The sequence below is a fragment of the Ostrea edulis genome, chromosome 5, assembly GCF_947568905.1.
Source record: "Ostrea edulis chromosome 5, xbOstEdul1.1, whole genome shotgun sequence".
Lineage (NCBI taxonomy): Eukaryota > Metazoa > Mollusca > Bivalvia > Ostreida > Ostreidae > Ostrea > Ostrea edulis.
Window position 1 is genome coordinate 58,989,650 of NC_079168.1, and position 20,364 is coordinate 59,010,013.

Sequence of the window (20,364 nt, forward strand, 5' to 3'; positions counted from 1 at the left end):
TAAGGTGGGTGGGGGTAAATAAATTCTAGAGAAATATTGGTCCATCATTTACATGCATTATGTAATATTTTATAGTATCAACATTACATTTTCACGCATTAATTGTCATATCTTTTTTTTTTTTATAGTTCCAGCTGAATTCTTCATTTATCGACGAGCTGTCTTTTAAATGTATAAAGCATGTCACTATGACAATTATGTAAACTAGATTCTACACTTAAATCTAATAAACAGCAGACGAAATAAACAGAGTATTCTTCCGCGTACGCAGATCAGGAAAGAAAAAAAAAAAGGGGGGGGGGGGAGACATATTGAAACATTTGAATTAGACGTCTCCGATTTTTTTTTTTTTTTTTTTTTTTTTATTATTATTATTTGACAGTGTCTGACTTTTTTCTCCCGATATCGATTTTCTTTGAGGGCACCTGTTGAGGCCACCTAAGGGAAAAGTTTTACTGGAATAAGTTGATACTGCACTCATTTGAAAGAAAGTTTCTTTGAATGTGTATCAATATTATCTTACAAACTACCGGATGTAATTAAGCCTGAAATACAAGTCTAGTCTACGATATGAAAATTTCGTTCTTATTTTCACGTGTATCCAAGTCGTCAAAACGTTTGTCAAAAAAAAAAAATAGTTCGGCCTCGTTGCAGTTTGACATGTTGAGTGTTGTTTGGAAACAGTAGAAAAACTATGAATGGGACGGAATGGTCTCTTCGGAAGTGTTGTTACGAATACGTTGGATAGATTTTCTTATGTTCGCTTGGTTTAATTGTGGATGACATCCATTTTATATCTGGATGAACCTTCTATTACAGAGTAAGTTACGTAGTCAAGTGTAACAACAGCTAATGTAATACACCAATATAACTGAACATGAAAACACTGCTATTTTACTTTGTTAAAGATATTCTTACCCATGAAATTTTGTTTGAAATAATTATTTTTTTGGTTAACTAATTTCTTATGATTGTACAATCGATGTGCTCTGATGTCTAAATCTTTGATGAAGTTTTGTTTTCTTACAACAGAGGAAATTCTGGTTTTGAACTTCCCAGAAATATTTCATAAATTTGGTAAAAGGTGACACACATGATATTTATGTATAACTACTTTAATATAGTCACAAAATATAATACGCGATATGCTTTACTAAGTAAGAGAAGAATTCCCACTTATAAAGTTTGAACTGAGATAGAGATTTGACATTTCTGTATATTAGCAACTGATATTGCTCCTCCCCATAAGAAAATTTCACTAAAGTACAAATTTCAAGAAATATATCAGAAAGCTGGTGAAATCATACATATTTTCATCATCTATGATAGGAGATTACTTTAGCTGTTAAAGTACAAGTAGACCATTTAGGTACAAGTTTTACCTATTGGATACAAGTTGACATGGGTATGGTTTGGTTGGTGTACAAGTTGACTGAACTATCATAAGTTGTATAGCATAATGTAAAAATTTACAAAGATCATACACAATATTATATGAAGTCTAGCCAGTGATGTCACATATATTTGGCTTCACAGATAGTTGCACACAACAGATCTGTAGCTCAGACTAGTCAGAGAAACCGGATTGTCAGGAAGCTAGGATGACAGTGCAGATCAACTACAAAGCAGTCATCAAAATTTTTTGGACTTGGAAAAACTACAGTTCTAGAGCTTGTTTTTCATAATGTGTAAACTGTAACATGTGTAATGGAAGTTTGGAATGATGATGAATGTTCAGAAGGAAAAAAGAATTCTTCTCTTTACACATGCCAATAAAGTATGCTTCCTTCCCTTGTTTTGAACAAGGATTTGCATGATTAGGCCTTTTGAGTTAGTGTATATTGAAATGGTGCACTGTGCTAGAATTTTGGGAAGTGATTTGTACATATATGTACAAATGCTCACTGAATCTAGTAGACTAGATATATTTTAATAACAATAAATCATCATCATCATTATCAACCAATTTTGATTATACAGGCCATGGATTAATCCTCATGTCAAGGGTGTGGCCCGTTTGTCTTTTGATTATACAGGCCATGGATTAATCCTCATGTCAAGGGTGTGGCCCGTTTGTCTTTTGAGAGTGAAGTCTTCCTCCCCATGCGAAGTCTCCCTCTCCACGCATGACGATCCAGTGGGTTGGAAGAGTCCATGTTCAGGGCTACACAATCACGCTTTACAGGTTCATCCCAAGAAATCTTTGGTCTGCCTTGACCCCGTTGTGCTGCAATGTTCATGCATCTGACCTGTGAGATCCAGTTTGTGCTGCGCTCAACATGTCCAAGCCATCTCAGCCTGCCCAATTGGAGAACTTCAGCAATGTCTCTTATTTTGAGTCTAGATAGAAGAGTCTCAAAGTGGATGTCTTCTTCAGGCTTGACCAGGCAGGTCCATCTTATCAGGGCTCTGTCTTTACGTTGAAGGCGCTTGACGGTGCTCGTTGATGTTGCCTATGTTTTTGAACTATAGAGCATGACACTCCTCACACAGCTGGAGTAAACTTGACCGCTGATTGTAGCTTGTTTGTGAGGATAGGAAGGAGTTCTTTGAATTTTTTCGCACCGTGATGTGGCTGCAAGCTCACTCCCTGCACTGGAAGACATGATATCTCCGAGGTAGCAGAAATCAGTGACCACATCATGTGTGTCAAATATACTTTTAACATATTGTGATTCCCAAGATCCGAGACATAAAAAATGTATTACTTGCTGCAATGAAAAGTACATAAATATACTAATCTGGCTGTAGACTGATTTATTATATCCTGACATGACCAGATAAGGTCAAAATTACCTTGCAGTTCCTGTCTAAGGACAGTGACTCAGAACAGTAACCTGAGGATTCTCTTTATTTCTTATTTCCAGCTTTGAATTTAAGTACCAAATAAAATTGGCTTACATTTCAATGATTTCAAATTGGATATTTTGAATTATTAGATATATGTAACACGTATGCCCTATTTGTATTTTATATACAGTTTAGTATGTTTCAAAGAAGAATACTCCCGTGGGGATCCAGGTTAGAATAGGTCCTCAGTACCCCATGCTTGTTGTAAGAGGCGACTAAATGGGGTGGTCCTTCGGATGAGACCACAAAAATCGAGGCCCAGTGTCACAACAAGTGTGGCACGATAACGATCCCTCCCTGCTCAAAGGCCGTAAACGCCGAGCATAGGCCTAAATTTTGCAGCCCTTCACTGGCAGTGGTGACGTCTCCATATGAGTGAAATATTCTCGAGTTGGACGTTAAACAATATAAAATCAATCAATCAATCAAATAAGAATTGACTGATGTAATCCCCAATGGGTCGCGTGTTTCAATGAACCATTCAGAATATATCAAGTGGTGATAACTAAAATTAGATTGCATGCCTAGAATATTGATACTTGAAATGACTAAGTATTCATTTGTTTGTACATGTTCTGCAGCCTTCTGCTAAATATGAAAATACATATTTTTAAAAAATTATTGTGTTAATGTAATATTGATATTTCAGAATACCGAATCCTAGGGAAAAAGGGTGAAGGAACCTTTTCCGAGGTTCTAAAATGTCAACACTTAAAAGAAGGCTCATATTGGGCCTGCAAAAAGATGAAACAGACTTATGACAGGTGGGTGTTCACAATGTTTTCCTTTTGGAGTCTAAGAAGTACTAGATAATTTTAAGTAAGATTGTGTTGGATTCCAAAATGTAATCCTGCTGTGATCCTACAGGTTTAGTTTAGAGATTGTTTTTTTCTCTAATGTTAAGAAAACTCTTGTTATTTAAAAGAATGAATTGATGGAAGCCCCAAATAAGTGATAGATCTACATTTGAATGCACAAGTTGCAAGGGGATACTCTTTTTTCATGGTACCAGGCCCGCATTTATATGTATACTTATATACTGACTATGAGGGCAAAGACAAGTTTATTGTCCTGAGCCAGCAACTACCTCTAAATGTACAGCCAGTGAATAAGTGTTTTATTTTACCAAACAACAAAAAAGTAGAAACATTGACTTTCATCATTGAAGGTTTCAGATGGTAACAACATGGCACTAGATGATATGGAGTGAACACAGAATGACCTACAGGTTCATAGTGTTCAGACTATATATATTCACTCATGGAAAATAGTCTTCAAAGTGTATTTACTGAAAGATGAAATAGGTGATTTTTTCACAAAGCATTTTATAGAAAAAAATCTTTAGAATTATGATAACAATATGTATGCTTACTTTAATCCTGAGTAAATTACACTCTGAAAATGCTATTATGTACTCTTGTCCTGGTACCCAAGTACAGTGTTATGGAAATCAAAAATAATTTCTGGAGTGTGTATGTTAATGTACCCTGTTGCCATGAACTCGTGGCCATCCGAGGTTTGGTTCTTTGGATTCCTGTGAATTGTATTAGTTATCATATTGTTGACAAATCCCCAACAAGGAATTGACTATAGGATCATCAAACGTGGAGGTCTTTTCCTGTTCTCATTTTTTATCAGCTTAGCCAAACAGAAGTTACTAAGTCCCTGTTAAGAATGTTGGCTATCTGTGTAAATGTTTAGACATCGATAACGGACTTTTGCAATTGACCAACAGAGTGAAAGCTCCATTCCTAAAGTTTGAATTAAATACCAATTTTTAATAAATAAGTTTGGAAAATTTCAGTCAATACACCATCTAGTTGTATAAATGATGTCATATAAAATGTGTGGGCTGATTGCTGTGTAATGTTAGTTTGAGAACAGGGTGGGGAAAAAGTCATGCCAATTACCGTTTGTAATGAAAGCATCACAATACAGACTGTTTGAAGTCCTGTAAAAGACATATATGCATTTTCAACAAGATGAATATTTCACAGATTATTATATGGGAACAAAGCATCAAACTGATTTGTTTGCAATTCTATCACATTTGTTATAGAATTCCTTTAGTTTCTTTGGTGTAAAATTCTGCAGATTTTATTTAATGAAGGCTACCATCGACCTTTCAGTCTGTCACAGAGTCAATTTGTAGAACTTTGCATTCAAATTCAGAAAGTTAAATATTTAAACTCAAAGAATTCCTGACTCAGACTGCCTTGAAAGATCAATTCTGTATATGATCATAGTTACTGTTAAAACATTAATTTATCAAAATTAGATTTTGTGTGAATTCTTAAGTAGAAGAGGGACTACATTACTTCTGTGACATGGGCAAGATCCAATCACAAATTGGCTTTTGTTTAAAGTCTAAGACCTTGCAGAATATGTGCTATCTTGTGAGATTGATCACATCAGAGGATCATACTAGTATTAGAAGTAGGTGTTGTCAAAAACAATGTGCTTCCTTTTAACACCCCAGTCATCAAGTCCTGTGTCTAGTGGAGGACTTCGAGGAAAAAACAGCAAGAGGGCTAGAACCAGCTTAGTTTTGACACGTCTTTCAAATCTGTACTTTGATTACATGTTTAGAGATAAAGTTGATAGGAATAGGAATTGATTATAACAATGGAGAATTTGTATAGACAAACATGTATCTGTTTATTCCTTAGCTCCCACAAATCTTTTGCAGTAAAGGAGTTTTACTTTGTTTGACATCTTATTGTTTAATCTATCAATATATGTATATGATATTGGATCTAACCCACCCACCCCCTTCACAAATGCTTCAAATTTACTTTTAAATTACTTTGATGATGGGTGTATGCACAGCTTTCTTACTTATGTTAACTGTCCCATGAGGATCTGGGTTAATCTTATTGAAGAATAGGTCCCCAGTGCCCCTTGCTTGTCGTAAGAGGTTACTTAATTGTGTGGCTCTTTGGATGAGACCGCAAAAACCGAGACCCTGTGTCACAGCAGGTGTGGCACAATAAAGATCCCTCCCTGTTCGAAGGCCATAAGCATCGAGCATAGACCTAAATTTTGCAGCCCTATATCAACAATGGTGGTGTCTCCATACAAGAGAAAGATTCTCGAGAGTAACGTTAAACAATTTTCAACCAACAAACATACGTTAACTAATATTGGTAGAAAATTCATGGAGGATTTTGAGATATGATGCATTTATCAACCTTATATCTTGTTTACATTTACAAATAGTAAAGAAGCATTCAAATTATGTTTTTTGACAAAAAATGATTTTCACAGGAAATTTCTGACATCAAATTACAGGAAAGGGACAAACTTTTAGTGAATATATAAATTATTGATTTTTCATACTTAAGTTCAAAAGGAAAGATTCCAAATTTTAGAGATTTTCATATAAATTTTCATGTTTTGTGGGGCCAAGTTAGGTTCAATGTGTGAGAAGAATAGAAGTTGTGCGCTGGATTTGTTTAAATCTATTGTGCAGATTGGAGAAAAGCATCTGATAAGTCATCCTCTGATTTTATATATTATATCTTAAGGTGTCAGGTATCATGTGTTTGAAAGTTTTCAGCTTTCAAGTTTAAAAGAAAGTAACTTGTGAACTCTCATTTCTTTTTGCTTTTTTTTTTCAAATCATAAGCTCTAGATAAATCAGTTTGAAAAGGATTTTTAAATCGAATTCAAGATTGCAAATTTCATAAACTTCAAATAATGACTCTTAGTGGGAGGGGGATTATAGAAACATTTTTTAATATTGAAGTCTGTTAATATCACTAATTTAGATCTGCATGAGAACTGAAGAATCATTATCCCTCATAGTGTCCTCACCCTCTTTGCACTGACCTGAAATGCAGACAGTATATTTTATATCCCTTTTATGTCCCTCAGCAACTTGGTAGATTGCTATTTAAATGTAGCAATAGTTAACAAAGACCTGTTAATAGTCCAAGCTTTGATCATGCTGATCAGTGTATGGTACATTAACAAACCTTTTAAAACATTCATACTCATTGACATTGGGAAGAGCGGTGTGTGTCTTATCATGCAGAGTAAAATTAATTTAACTTTATTGCAGTATGAAATGAACATATAATATTGAAATCAATTTGTATGCAGTATTTAGAAATTCACTGCTTTGAAGACTATCACTTCATTTTGTGGTATACTTCTAGTGTCCAATCATCATGCTGTTTCTGAGGGTCATTATAATCCTAAATGATTTTGTGAAGACAATATAGTTTTCACTGAATTTAGTGAAAATGTGGTCATTTGGTATCCTTAATTGGAGTTTGATATTGTAACAATATTTTAGCATCTAGCTGCTAATTTGGTCCCCATGATATGAGGCAAGTTCAAGAAGCTAACCATCCATTGTTACGATAATACGTCAACACATACATCATTGAAGACATGGCAAAGTGTGTTCTACTTGTGTATGGTCTGCCATGCTCCACTACAGCTAATGCTGTGCTCCAAACACATCACAACCTTCAACAGCTTAGCTGCATTGACAAGGCAATGATCAGTTGGATCTGCAGAGGTAGACCAAAAGATGAAACCACTAATGACTCATTTCTGGCCAAACTTGGAATCTAGGATATCATCTCTATGCTGAAGGGATGTCTCCAATGGTGTGGCCATGTAGAATGTGCCTCAATGTGTATCAATGTTGTGGCCATGTAGAATGTGCCTCAATGTGTATCAATGGTGTGGCCATGTAGAATGTGCCTCTATGTGTATCAATGGTGTGGCCATGTAGAACGTGCCTCTATGTGTATCAATGGTGTCAGGTACTTAGAAATCCATGGTTACACTCTAGGTTGCAGCAGGCCCAGGAAGACATGGTTGAAGGGTATGAATAAAGATGTGAAAGTCTGCAATATGACAGAAATGCCCGAAGAGCAGGCATAGAAACAAACTGTCTGTTGCTTACCCCAGCAACTGAGAGACTACTGTTAAGACCAAAGTCTGATAGTGAGTGAGTGATGATATCAACAAATTCATTTTTCACTTTTTGAGAAGCGTCTTAGGTAGTATAGCTGTAGGCATTCAGTGTGAGATCCTAGTCATAGGTTACCAACGTTTGCTATGCAGATGAGTCTGCTGTTTGTATTTGAAATCTTCATATGGAAATCTGGTGTAAATTTGCTAGAATGCCTGAAGTAAATCTTAGACTCATTACTGTTCTGACCCAATCAATAAATAATTAGATGAATTTATGTCCAGAAGAAAATAGGATGGAAATAGTTTTATTTTGCTGTGTCACGGCATTTAAACTACTACATTGCATATTTCCCGTTTGGTGCCTTGTATGTAAACTTGTACTTGCACCAATTAATCCTTGCTGTATGATTCTCTGATGTAACCATCTCTGGGTTTCTATACAGGGTGTTTAATGTAACTTCTACTATACCCTGATACAAAAGTCTCAATGTAGGCCTTAGTAGTCTGCTATTCATAAAGGAAACATTCAAATAACAACAATATCAGGTTTGAACTTGGTGACACATTTTATCATTTTGAATTAATCATTGACAAAGGAAATTTCAAAATCGCTTCATAAAATTCTTCATTAGCACTGGCATTTATTAGATACAGTGTGTCATAAATTAAAAAAAATTGAAAGATTATTTACTTCCTAAATGCATGGAATTAAATGTATCGCAATTCAGTTTCTCAAAGATGATTGAATTAATTATTCTGATTTTCAAATATAGTAGCAAAATAGCAGAGTTGGAATTCCCGACAATGTTAATGATGTTCATGAAATATATATGAAATATATGTTTGTACATGTATAACTAATTATCTTAGTATCTTTATGATATTCAGGGCTTGAAGCTAACTTTTTGTGTCACCAGTCCAGCCGGACTGATGGGGTATAATTTCAACCAGTCCGCAGAAAAAATAACCAGTCCAACAGAATGTTCCAGAAATAATTAAACATATTTCGTTAATGTTATTAAAATGAAATTTAACTCAATGTGCCTCAGACAATATTGTAACACTTAAGTGTGGGATTTATATTTACAAATCAGATTTGTCTGATATCTACATATCGAAGCATGCCAAATGTGTGTATAAAATTTCATAAGTATAATTTCCAAAATGATGCTTTAGAAAATTAACCAGTCCCATCGGACTGACTAAAACAAATGTCAGTCAGTCCGCCAGACTTTTAACCAGTCACAGACTGACGGGCATATGTTAATTTCGAGCCCTGATATTTGTAGCTTAAATTCTAATGTGTACATTTCAAAATAATTTTGATTGGTTGATTGGCATCAAGCCATAATTGGTTTGCTTCTAAGCATTGTCATATGATGGTCTGGAAGTTTGCAATATATATGTTGCTTTTAGGTGATATTTCTCTGCAATCTGTATCATATTACGATTTTTTGTTGCTGAAAATTACATAAAAATTGTTGATCAATTTGTATGACTTCAAAATAACCCAGTTTGAAACAGTTTAATGAATTGCTCTGTAGTTTAAAAAGTGTACACTGCCCCAAACCAGGTTATATTGTATAAACTGGTAAAATAATTAATAGTTACATTCCTATAAAAGGGTGAACTTGTATGATACATGTACATGTAATTTATGTTTCAGTTTGGAACAAGTGAATAATTTACGGGAAATTCAAGCCATGAGGAGACTCAGCCCACACGCCAATATCCTGGAACTCCAGGAGGTCATATTGTAAGTTCTCTTATAGTCTTCTATAAGTCTGTGTGTAACACATAGGGCAGGGATGATAGGGCTTTCATTCTTTATACCATTTCTCTTTATTTATATGCTCTCAAGGGCCCCAAATTGGTTTCAATAAATCTATTTTATTCTATTCTATTATGATATTTTGATATTGTAAAATATCTCTTCATTAAGCAGAATCATTTAATCAAAGTGTATTACTCCAAACAAACTTTATTTTTCCTATCTCGATAGCATCAACAAGTTAATTGCTGTTCTTAAATTTTAAATAACCTTTAGATATACCATTGCTATCTTAGTAGCTCAAGTTTGTTATACAGTTAAGATTGGAATTCAAAACCGAAAAAGTAGTTTCTAATTGATATTTCACTAAATGTATCGATATGCATATTGTCAGTACTTAAGATAGATAAATTTCAATATATTGTCCCAACCTTAGTGACTCAGATGGCCACCAACTTGTTCTGGTAGAGACATGCCACAGCTGTAGGCACATGGTTTTACTGCCAGAGGTGTCAAGTGAAAGTAGTTTGATTGTAAAAAGTTGACAAGTGACCCTTGGACAGATATTGAATGACATGTATTAGTACCTGATGTATAAATTGTCAAATTCTACTGAAATATATATATATATATATATATATATATTACACATGACTCTGCACATTATTAATGATTATTTTCCTTTTTTAAAATCTTAAATGAAACATATGTACACAATTTCTAAGTATTTGATATCATAATTGTACTTCTTTATTGCAGTGACAAGAAATCTGGTACTCTAGTCCTTATATGTGAATTAATGGATATGAATATTTATGAATTAATACGAGGTACGTTGATAAATTCATTAATTAGTTTGTAAAGAATAATGTAGAAGTAAAGACTGCAAAAGAGTTGGATTATGATATTAGGATTCAGCCAATTATATAACAGCCATTTAGATGATAAAATGTCTTCCTTTGATTTGTTAATTGGGATATGAAGGTCGCAAACACTTAAGAAAAAGTGCATGCCATGTAACCTACATTAGCAGGTTATGCAAATTTTTCTACAATGTTTGCAACCTTTATCTTCCATTTTAGCATTTTATTATTGATATTTATATTTTTCTGTATTTTTTAAAATATGATTACTTTCAAGTACACAAAATGTAGATATTATTGACCTGTAAGTTATTTAAACGTTACAACTGAAAATCACCTGACCTTTACTCGTCTCCATATTTGGTAATGATTTCCATATTTGGACAATGGTATTAAGAAGTGAATGTTATCACTCTTTTCTTGATGGTGGTATCATAGGGAAAATTGAAAGGAAAACTTCATCAATTAACGCGTTATGCGTATTGATGAAAAAGTTTTCCGTCCAATTTTCCCTATGATGAAGAAAATAATTATAAGATTCATTTCTTATCACTTAATAACAAAATAGTATCTCTCATCAAAAAGTTTTCATTGACATTTTTGAAATGGCGCATATATATACTCACATATAAATCGGGTTTTTGGGAGTAAAAATTCAACCCTAAAGTCTGTGTCCGACTAACATGCGCATGGTAATGCCTTAAAAAAAATTTGAATGCATTAATGACAGTTTATTTAGTAGCAAATCAAAAAGAAAAAAGAATGATAGCTTAAATAGCAAGGTGAAATTAACAAACAGTGATCAATATCATAACTCCTATAAGGAATACAAAATTGCCGGTAACATTAAATTACAGTACCAAATACTGTACTTCCCGCTAAGATGATAGGAATGAAATAAATCTGACTCATCTTCTATGTTACACGAAACATTTTACGGAGAACGAGCCCGGTTTGTATGATTATTGTTCATCGATATTCTTTATCATATGAAGCAGTGCAGTAAATATTCACTACCTATTGTAATTTGCAGTGCAGATGGTTTTTGTTGTTGTTGGTGTTTTGAAATTTACCTTTGATAATCATTTATGAAGGGGCGTGTGCCATTAAACAAACATCAATCGCAGTATGGTTCCTGTCCAACATTTATAGGGGTGCACTCGGTGTTATCGATAATCGATATCAAATTACAGTAATTAATTGATCGCCTATCTATTTGACCTTAATGTTCCATACAAAGGCTGGGACAGTGAGCACTTCATAATTAAAAAAATGGGGACTCTGAGCTTCTCACAATAAAAAATGGGGACTCAGAGCATCTCACAATAAAAAATGGGGACTCTGAGCATCTCACAATAAAAAATTTAATGGGGACTCTGAGCATCTCATAGTTATTTTTTTTCTCTTGAATATCCAAGTTTTATGTGGTAAATCTATAGTTCCAATCACCATGACAAAAAGACAAAGATCTGCATACGATTCAAACTTTAAGCTTAAAGTGGTGGAATATGCTGATAAGAGTAGGTAACTGACCTGAGGTAACAAGGTTACATGGTGACACATGGTGCTATCTGCCTTCATGCACTACAGAGAGTAAGACGCAACAAGACCCTCACATCAGCCGACTTCAAAGCATCTGCCGGGTGGTGTTCACGATTCATGAAATGATATATGGTCTAGTCGTCAGAGGACACGAGAGATAATTTAAGAAATATGGAATCAGGGACACCTTGTACGGAGAAGAAGACGATGCACTCTTCAATGAATTTTTACCGTCTTTCTCAAATGACATGAGAAAAAATGACGAATGAGACGGAGGATAGTGATGGTGATACTGGTGATTATTATGATGATATTCCTCTAGCTGAACTACACAGACATTTCCATAACAACAAAAACGGTCAATTGTTCTTTGCTTCCGTTAATCGACAGTAAGACCTCGAGTACTGAAATTCTGTGCTGACTCTCTTCCATGTTTGTATTTTTGCTTTATAAATAAGTAGTTAGCTTATGTTTAAAAAAATGAACATTGAAATGTTATTTTCTTACACAGCAGGGTTAAGGTGTCCCGAGTAAAGTTAAAACAAAAATCATAAAATGTACCTCGGTGCACTTCATACTATATGACGTCACAATATAAAAGTACATCACGACGTACAGGTCTATAGTTGTATCGTGGGGAAAATGTCATAATATTTTCTCGCTATTTATTACCGTTATCTAGTGTTCAAGCTGTATGTCAGATGATTTTTTTCCCCAGTTTTCTTCGATGATATGTAAGTCTCATATTTTTATATATAGTATGTGCACGAAAGACTGTAAAGTAATCTTTACAGCACTTTGTGACCTTGATATCGCCCCCGATGTGTATAGTCATTTGGAATAAAGAAAACCAACGCATGTTCATATCGACTCGGTACTGGTGAAAGATGGCGATATTTTATTTCGATCAAGGCATATTCAGAAAGGTAACTAGTTGCAGATTTAGGATTTTGATACACTTTTTTGGCACACTGTTTTTCCCTATAATAGCTCTAAAACTTCATTGTTATTTCGGATTTCAAACATTTCGGTTGAGCATCACTGAAGAGACATTATTTGTCGAAATGCGCATCTGGTGCATCAAAATTGGCACCGTATAAGTTTTACATACAGAAGGTACAATATTTTGCCTCGTTTAGATACGATTTGGATGTGAATGTGGAAAATGCCCAACATTTGAGTTGAGATTATGGAAAATGCTATATTTGAGAGGATATTGTACCGATCCGTATCACTCTTTAAATTTACCATATCAATGTCGACATATCAAGCCCAAGCTGCAAATGATTTGAGTGCATCTTTCACCTGTACCGAGGTGATAAACAACTAAAAGTCTAACAGATAACGATGTATGATGACGTAATAGTTAAGCAAAGGATTTCCCCACGTGATACGATGTTTGTTTATGTATTGACAAATGATTTTTACTAAAAATATGCGACGCTTGAAAGAATTTTACTTTTATATGAATATGCTGTTATTACTTGTTATTTTACTCGGCACACCTTAACCCCACTGTGTATCTATTTATTGTATTAAAACATGAGGTTATCGTAAATAACGTGGATATTACGGAGGCGGACAATTTGATAAAAAAAATTCAGTCCTGACTTATAAGAGGGTTAGTGTTAAATGCTTAAAAAATTCTTTGAAAGGGAGGGGGGCTACCGACTTCACTTGCAAATGGGTTGACTTATATGCTAGTATATACGGTACATGTACATAAATCAATACACAGCATGAAGTCAAAATCAGGTTTTCTTTGATGCAGAAATCAAGCAAATTTTTCATTTTTCAGCCAGTCAAAATTGTCGTAATTATGCCCCCCCCCCCCTTCCCCTTCAAAAAAGAGGGGCATATTGGTTTGCACCTGTCGGTCGGTCGGTAGACCACATGTTGTCCACTCAATATCTTGAGAACCATTCACTTGATGATTATGAGTAGAAGAGGACCCCTATTGTTTTTCAGGTCAAGGGTCAATCTACTCTGGACATAAGAATATAATGTCCGCTCTATATCTTGAGAACCCTTTGCTTGAAAGACATCAAACTTTGCACACTGGTACATCCTAAGGAGTAGATGACCCCTATTGATTTTGAGGTCATATGGTCAAAGGTCAAGGGTCAAACTGGGCATAGGAATATACTGACCATTCAATGTCTACAGAACCCTTTGCTTGACAAACATCAAACTTGGTACACCAGAACATCTTCAGAAGAAGATGACCCCTATTGATTTTGAGGTCACATGTTCAAAGGTCAAGGGTCAAACTGGACATAGGAATATACTGTCCGTTCAATATCTTGAGAACCCTTTGCTTGACAGACATCAAACCTGGTACACTGATACGTCTTCAGGAGAAGATGACCCCTATTGATTTTGAGGTCACATGGTCAAAGGTCAAAATGGTCATAGTAATATAATATCCACTCAATATCTTGAGAACCCTTTGCTTGACAGACATCAAACTTAGTACACTGGTATATCTTCAGGAGAAGATGACCCCTATTAATTTTGAGGTCACATGGTCAAAGGTCAAGGGTCACACTGGACGTAGGAATATACTGTCCGTTCAATATCTTGAGAACCCTTTGCCTGACAGACTTCAAACTTGGTACACTGGTACATCTTTAGGAGAAGATGACCCCTATTGATTTTGAGGTCACATGGTCAAAGGTCAAGGGTCAAACTGGACATATAATATACTGTCCACTCAATATCTTGATAAACCTTTTGCTTGACAGACATCAAACTTAGTACTCTGGTACATCTTCAGGAGAAGATGACCCATATTGATTTTGAGGTCAAAAGTCAATAGTTGAACTGGACATAGTAATATATTGTCTCCTATATTTTAAGAATTATTTGCTTGATTGACACCAAACTTGATACACTGGTACAGCATAAGGAGTAGATGACCCCTATTGATTTTTAGGTCACATGGTCAATTCACTCTTGACATAGGAAGATATTGTCTGCTCAATGTTTTGAATTGATGATACTACTATCAATTAAATGATGTGTGTGTTTAACCCTTTTCAATTTTGCACCATGGGGGGAATATGTGTTTTACAAACATCTCTTGTTTTATCAAGACAATAGATATAAAATGATAAGGGAAATAGTCCAAGAAGGACAAACTCTAATCTCTTAGAATAAACCATGATATGATATAGGTATGCATTCTCTATTATTATTCTAAATTCAAATAAAATGTTAAAAATACATGTACACCAGAAAATATATTTCCCAACAACTTCAACAATGATGCGAAATAGGTCGTGAAGTTTGTGGAATGTGCATATTCACATGCGGCACTAAAAACTGGATCTAGCTAGAACGAAAAACAGAATGTACCTTCGTAGTTGCAAATGGCAAGCAATGGATTTCAATAGAAATAAAGCAGAATACACACAGTGAATATATATATATATATATATATATATATATATATATATATATATATATATATATATATCGAACAACCAGATTGTCATAATATCCATGTTGTGGATCCGACACTTTGAGGTATCGGGTGTTGATACAACTTTAGTGCTTATATATATATATATATATATATATATATATATATATATATATAATCATAACTAGGTACTGAAAATTTTCGTCCCAGCCCGGGGTCGAACCAGCGACATACGGCACCCACTGCCTAGCAAGATTGTCAAACCAGTGCGTAAGTCCACTCGGCCACAACGACTTCCCTTAATTAATTGATTATCACATGTATCATTTAGATCCTAGGGGTAAACGTAAGGTTTGTTTGTGCTTTATATATATATATATATATATATATATATATATATATATATATATATAGATGCATACTAAGTGTGTGCTTGTAAGTAAAATGTTTAAAAGATAGGAAGTATAACATTGGATTGTGGTCAGTGGAGCTCAGCTGGTTAATTTCCAGGCTGTTCAGCAGGGAACAGTAGAGTGGGGGGTGGGGGGTGGCATTGCTCTCTTCTACCAGTTCTACTTCGTTGTGGTGCAAATTAATGGGAAAGAACATGAAAAACACCCATTTATTGAGAACTGTCCTGATTGTGGTTTGCATAATTTAGATCATGTCAGTGTGTAAAAAGTAATTCCATACATGCTTAAGTTGTTTCAGAAATCAATCGCTAAGTATATTTAAATACTGGTCATTGTGGGTCAAGTTTTATTTTGATATTTCTCTTGTTGTACAGATAGCACACTTTGAAATAGACTCTATACATAACACGAGGAGATCGGTTTTGTGTGAAATTTAGACCATAGTATTATTTTACCGATTGATTATATTCATTTATTGATTAGAAATTTTTCATCAGTTGTTTTGTGGCCATAAACAAAGCAGCAGTCTTGTATTCTATGTATTTTACATGAGTGTGAAGTAAACTGAACAACAGTCTCTTATTCTATGTACAGTATTTTACACAAGTATGAAGTAAATATTTGATGAAACTAATACAATGATTTTGAGACACACACCCCCCCCCCCAAAAAAGAGAAAGAAGGAGGATTTATATGAATATGTAAACATTTTCATTACTATGTCAATATTTATTCAAATTGGGTGTGGCTTTGCTTACGTTGCATAAAATAAACATTGAAAGGAAGACTGCTTTTCACTGTTTGATAAATCAATGTCCAGTCACAATCAATATCCAGGATCTATTTTCCACATACTTAATACCGGGTAATAGACTTAACCTGTCAGAACCGATTCATTGGTTCACTCCAACACTGACACTTTTCTTCAAGTGAATTTGTGTACTTTTAGGTTATTTTTGGAGAGAGATATTTACACTTCTACCTTAAAACAACAAATATTTGAAAAAGCATATCCTTAGTGGCTCTTAGTAGTACAATGCAAGATTCACAACAAGTTATTAAAGAGAAGTGGGACTGCGAGAATGGAGCCTTGTGAGTCCTTGCAGGATATCCATTCAGTAATTCTGAACCATCCCCCCCCCCCCCCCTTCAAAATCTGAAATATGTTTGGTTTTTTTTTTAATCCATGAACGAATATCTTTTCACAAAAAATTTAATGCTATTTTTCCCAAAATATACAAAATAGGTGTTCTTAATTTGGCAATATTTGATCCCCAGACTGTGATGGCATGCACATGCAAACACAAGATTACTCTATAAACATGTATTGTAGTGATTACTGATGTCATAAAATTAAATACAATTCAAGGTTTTCTCAACTCTCTGAGTTTCATAATCATATGAATAGAATTTATTCATGTTCATAGCTTTGTTATTTATGAGGGCAAAGACGGGTTGAATTTCACAAACAGGGCATACTTACAATGGAAATAGGTACCCATGGAAATGACTGTACAATAGAAAATGACTTTCAATTTCTGCCACGAATGGGAAAGATTATTAATATAATCATTTTTAGTGACCACATTTGGAATAAATTAAAACATTAATGTACTTGTATATATTGTGCAGGCTTGTAATGGGGGTGTGGTCTAAAGTCAGATCGATATAAACAATATACCCCTGCTATATTAACCAGACTAATGCTTAATTATGGTGCATGGAATTAAAAACTAAAATCAAAATTAAGAAAGAACAAATAAAAAAAAAATTGTAGATTTGACTTTTCCACAAATTATTGATGGCTGATTTTGGACTAACGGACTCATGCTTTTGATATCTTTGTGACATTTAAATTTTGGAAACTTTAAGCTATGGCTGGTGTTAGGAGTGTTGATTTTAAGACCTTGTTGGATTCAATATGCCTGTGATTGGTTTACCAGATTTTTTGAATTTGTCTTATCTTTTACCAATTTTATAAAACAGTTCAGGGTATTGCTCAGGAAAGACAAAGATAATAGAGAAACCTGCATGTGCTGGAGGTTTGATTGTATCACCATGTCAATCAAATCAATATTATTGGTTTAGTGGTAGACTTAAATCGGAAATGAAATAAAACAGTACTGAGATGATTTCCCCCTCATGCTATGTGTTTTATGTCTCTGGGTGCTTTGAGGAGGTCTTGACAATCAACATTTGGAATAAATGATAAGGAGTCACTTACTATGTAGGCCATAGTTAAGCCAGGCCTGTTCAGTACCAGACACTCACTGTGAGAGAGGATTTCACCTTTGGGGGTCCCCTCTCTTATACTATACTGACATTAATAGCTGTTGACATGTCATCTACCCTAGCTACTCTTACCTCTGTTCATTTAGAAGATATAGGATTGAATTGTCATATTACTTTGTTAATCCATAGTCCCAGCTTGTTATTTATGAGGTTGTCTTTTTGATTTACTTAATTCTTACATTTATTTGTTCTTGTATTGAGATTTAGTTGTCTTTCATAGACTTATAAATACATGTGACTGAAGCTTTGATACCCATATAATTCTTTGGTCAGGATAATTACAGCCTTTAAGCATATCCTTCTTTTTCAATGTTGCATTAATGGAATTCATGAAATTTTCTTTGATTTTATGAAGTATATGGTTGGAAAGGGGTGGAGCATAGGGCAACACTATCCCTATGGTAAGAGAGATTAACTCTGAAATTAAAGTTTCCAACATACACCCACCCACCCCCTTTGAAGAAAAATCCTCTATGAAATTGTAGATGATTGAAATGAAGGAAGTAATAATATAAAATTGGAGAGCATGATCTGACATAGAATATGATCAGCCAAAAAAAATTTGAGATCAGTGGCATTAATTCATAGAATTCAACATTTTCATGACCAATTACCTTTGAATTGTAATTGGTAAAGTATATCAGATTTGAAGGCACTGCAATTATGGATCCAGCCAGAGGGAGGTGTATGTGTGTGAAGGGGGAAGCCCCCCATCCCTCATTTGAACAGGGATCCACTGGAAACATTGGTACTCCAAATAACCCGGACCTGCTCCTTCACTTTGTTATGATATTAACATGAATTTAAGATTGAATATGAAATAAGAAAAGTACTATGTTGAAGTAATTGTCAGTTGGTACATATGAGATTACCTGGGACTCTAAAACATGGAAGGAGTTGAGCATGTACAGTTACATGTGGTCCACATTCCCAAGTTCCAGATATCAAATTGATAAACTGGAGAACATGACTGAGTGGATTGTGAACATACTCGTGTATATTAGTACAGGTTTCAGTGTTAAAGTGTGTACAAGTGTTTGAATTTAGTCAATACCAAATGGAAGGATTCAATTTTGTCAACAAATTAAAGGGAACACAGGCCTCCTTCTTTCAAATTGTCATATCTCTGTCATGCTCTTCTTATTAAAGTGCCATGTAACGGGTAAGATAAGGTCAAGGTACAGCCAATCTCTTAATACATTGGACTTAGGAAACTTTTAACCATTGAATCCACACCTCAGGTCTTGATTGAATCATCATTATTCATAATTCGTAAGATCACACAGAATTTTTATGCCACACCTTACATTTGACTCTGTTCATCATTTTTCATAATGTACATGGCTCATTGTTTAAAAAGAAAGCTATAAACTTCCATTACACTTCACAGCATTAATACATCTTGTAAGAGCATTTTGAATCCATGGTGTTGGCGTCATGTTTTGGAAGGATCCCCTCCCTACCCCTATATAGAAATTGACTTCATACACAGATGTGTCTTGGCAGAAACACTTTAACATTGTCAAAATTTGGTGGCTTTGGTCTTACTTCACCTACAGTTTTCTTGGAATATATGAAATACATACATTTTCATTGAATCTTAATTGATGAATTCATTATCCACCTTCATGGGATTTGGAGGGGATTGATATGATAATGTGATGGTTTTAAACATTGTGGGCGAGTGTGTTTGTAAGACCAATATGAATTACATCTGCTTCGATTTTGCTTTATAGATACATTTATTTGGAAGGGGCTGTTCTGCTTTGTGGTGATCTTGTTGGTTTTGCAGTTAGATGCCTTTATTTTAGAACTACACTAACAAAAGCACCTTGTTCTAAGCTATTCAACAGTGGCCAAAGTCTATAACATTGACTTCCCTTGAGACCCGTAGGCTTCATATGATAAGAGAGCACTCTTGGTACCAAGTCTTGTAGAAATGATCTTACCAGGGTAAGGGAAAATCAAGAAAGGTTATGAAATTAAAGAAGGACAATTAGGGCACCAGAAATCTGTAACTCAAAGAGGGCCTATTATGTCTGGTAGCTATATTTATGGTTTAATTAAAAGCTTTTAATTATCTTTCATACCTATACATTTGATTTAAAGATATTCCCTGCAAAAAACCAATGGTGAAAACAATTATCTTTCATATCCCATGAGTTTATCTTTTTATAGGATGGTTTTTTTTCTTCTTCTTATCTTATTATTATTATTTTTTTTGACCATTGTAATGTCATCAAATATCACAATCAAGTCATACATATGTTTGCATAT

General features: G+C 34.5%; 1 protein-coding gene across 3 annotated transcripts in view; it reads left to right on the forward strand.

Moving 5' to 3' along the window:
• The first annotated feature begins 274 nt into the window (after window positions 1-274).
• Window positions 275-20,364, forward strand: part of LOC125652234 (MAPK/MAK/MRK overlapping kinase-like) — a 39,087-nt gene continuing 18,997 nt past the window's right edge. For 2 of the 3 annotated variants that reach the window (XM_048881270.2, XM_048881271.2), the window contains exons 1-4: window positions 275-820; window positions 3,500-3,614; window positions 9,449-9,538; window positions 10,313-10,383. In XM_048881270.2, the coding sequence (XP_048737227.1) occupies window positions 802-820; window positions 3,500-3,614; window positions 9,449-9,538; window positions 10,313-10,383 (295 nt within the window). In that variant the 5' untranslated portion in view covers window positions 275-801. The remainder of the gene's footprint in view (window positions 821-3,499; window positions 3,615-9,448; window positions 9,539-10,312; window positions 10,384-20,364) is intronic. The other variant, XM_048881272.2, reaches the window with a different exon arrangement.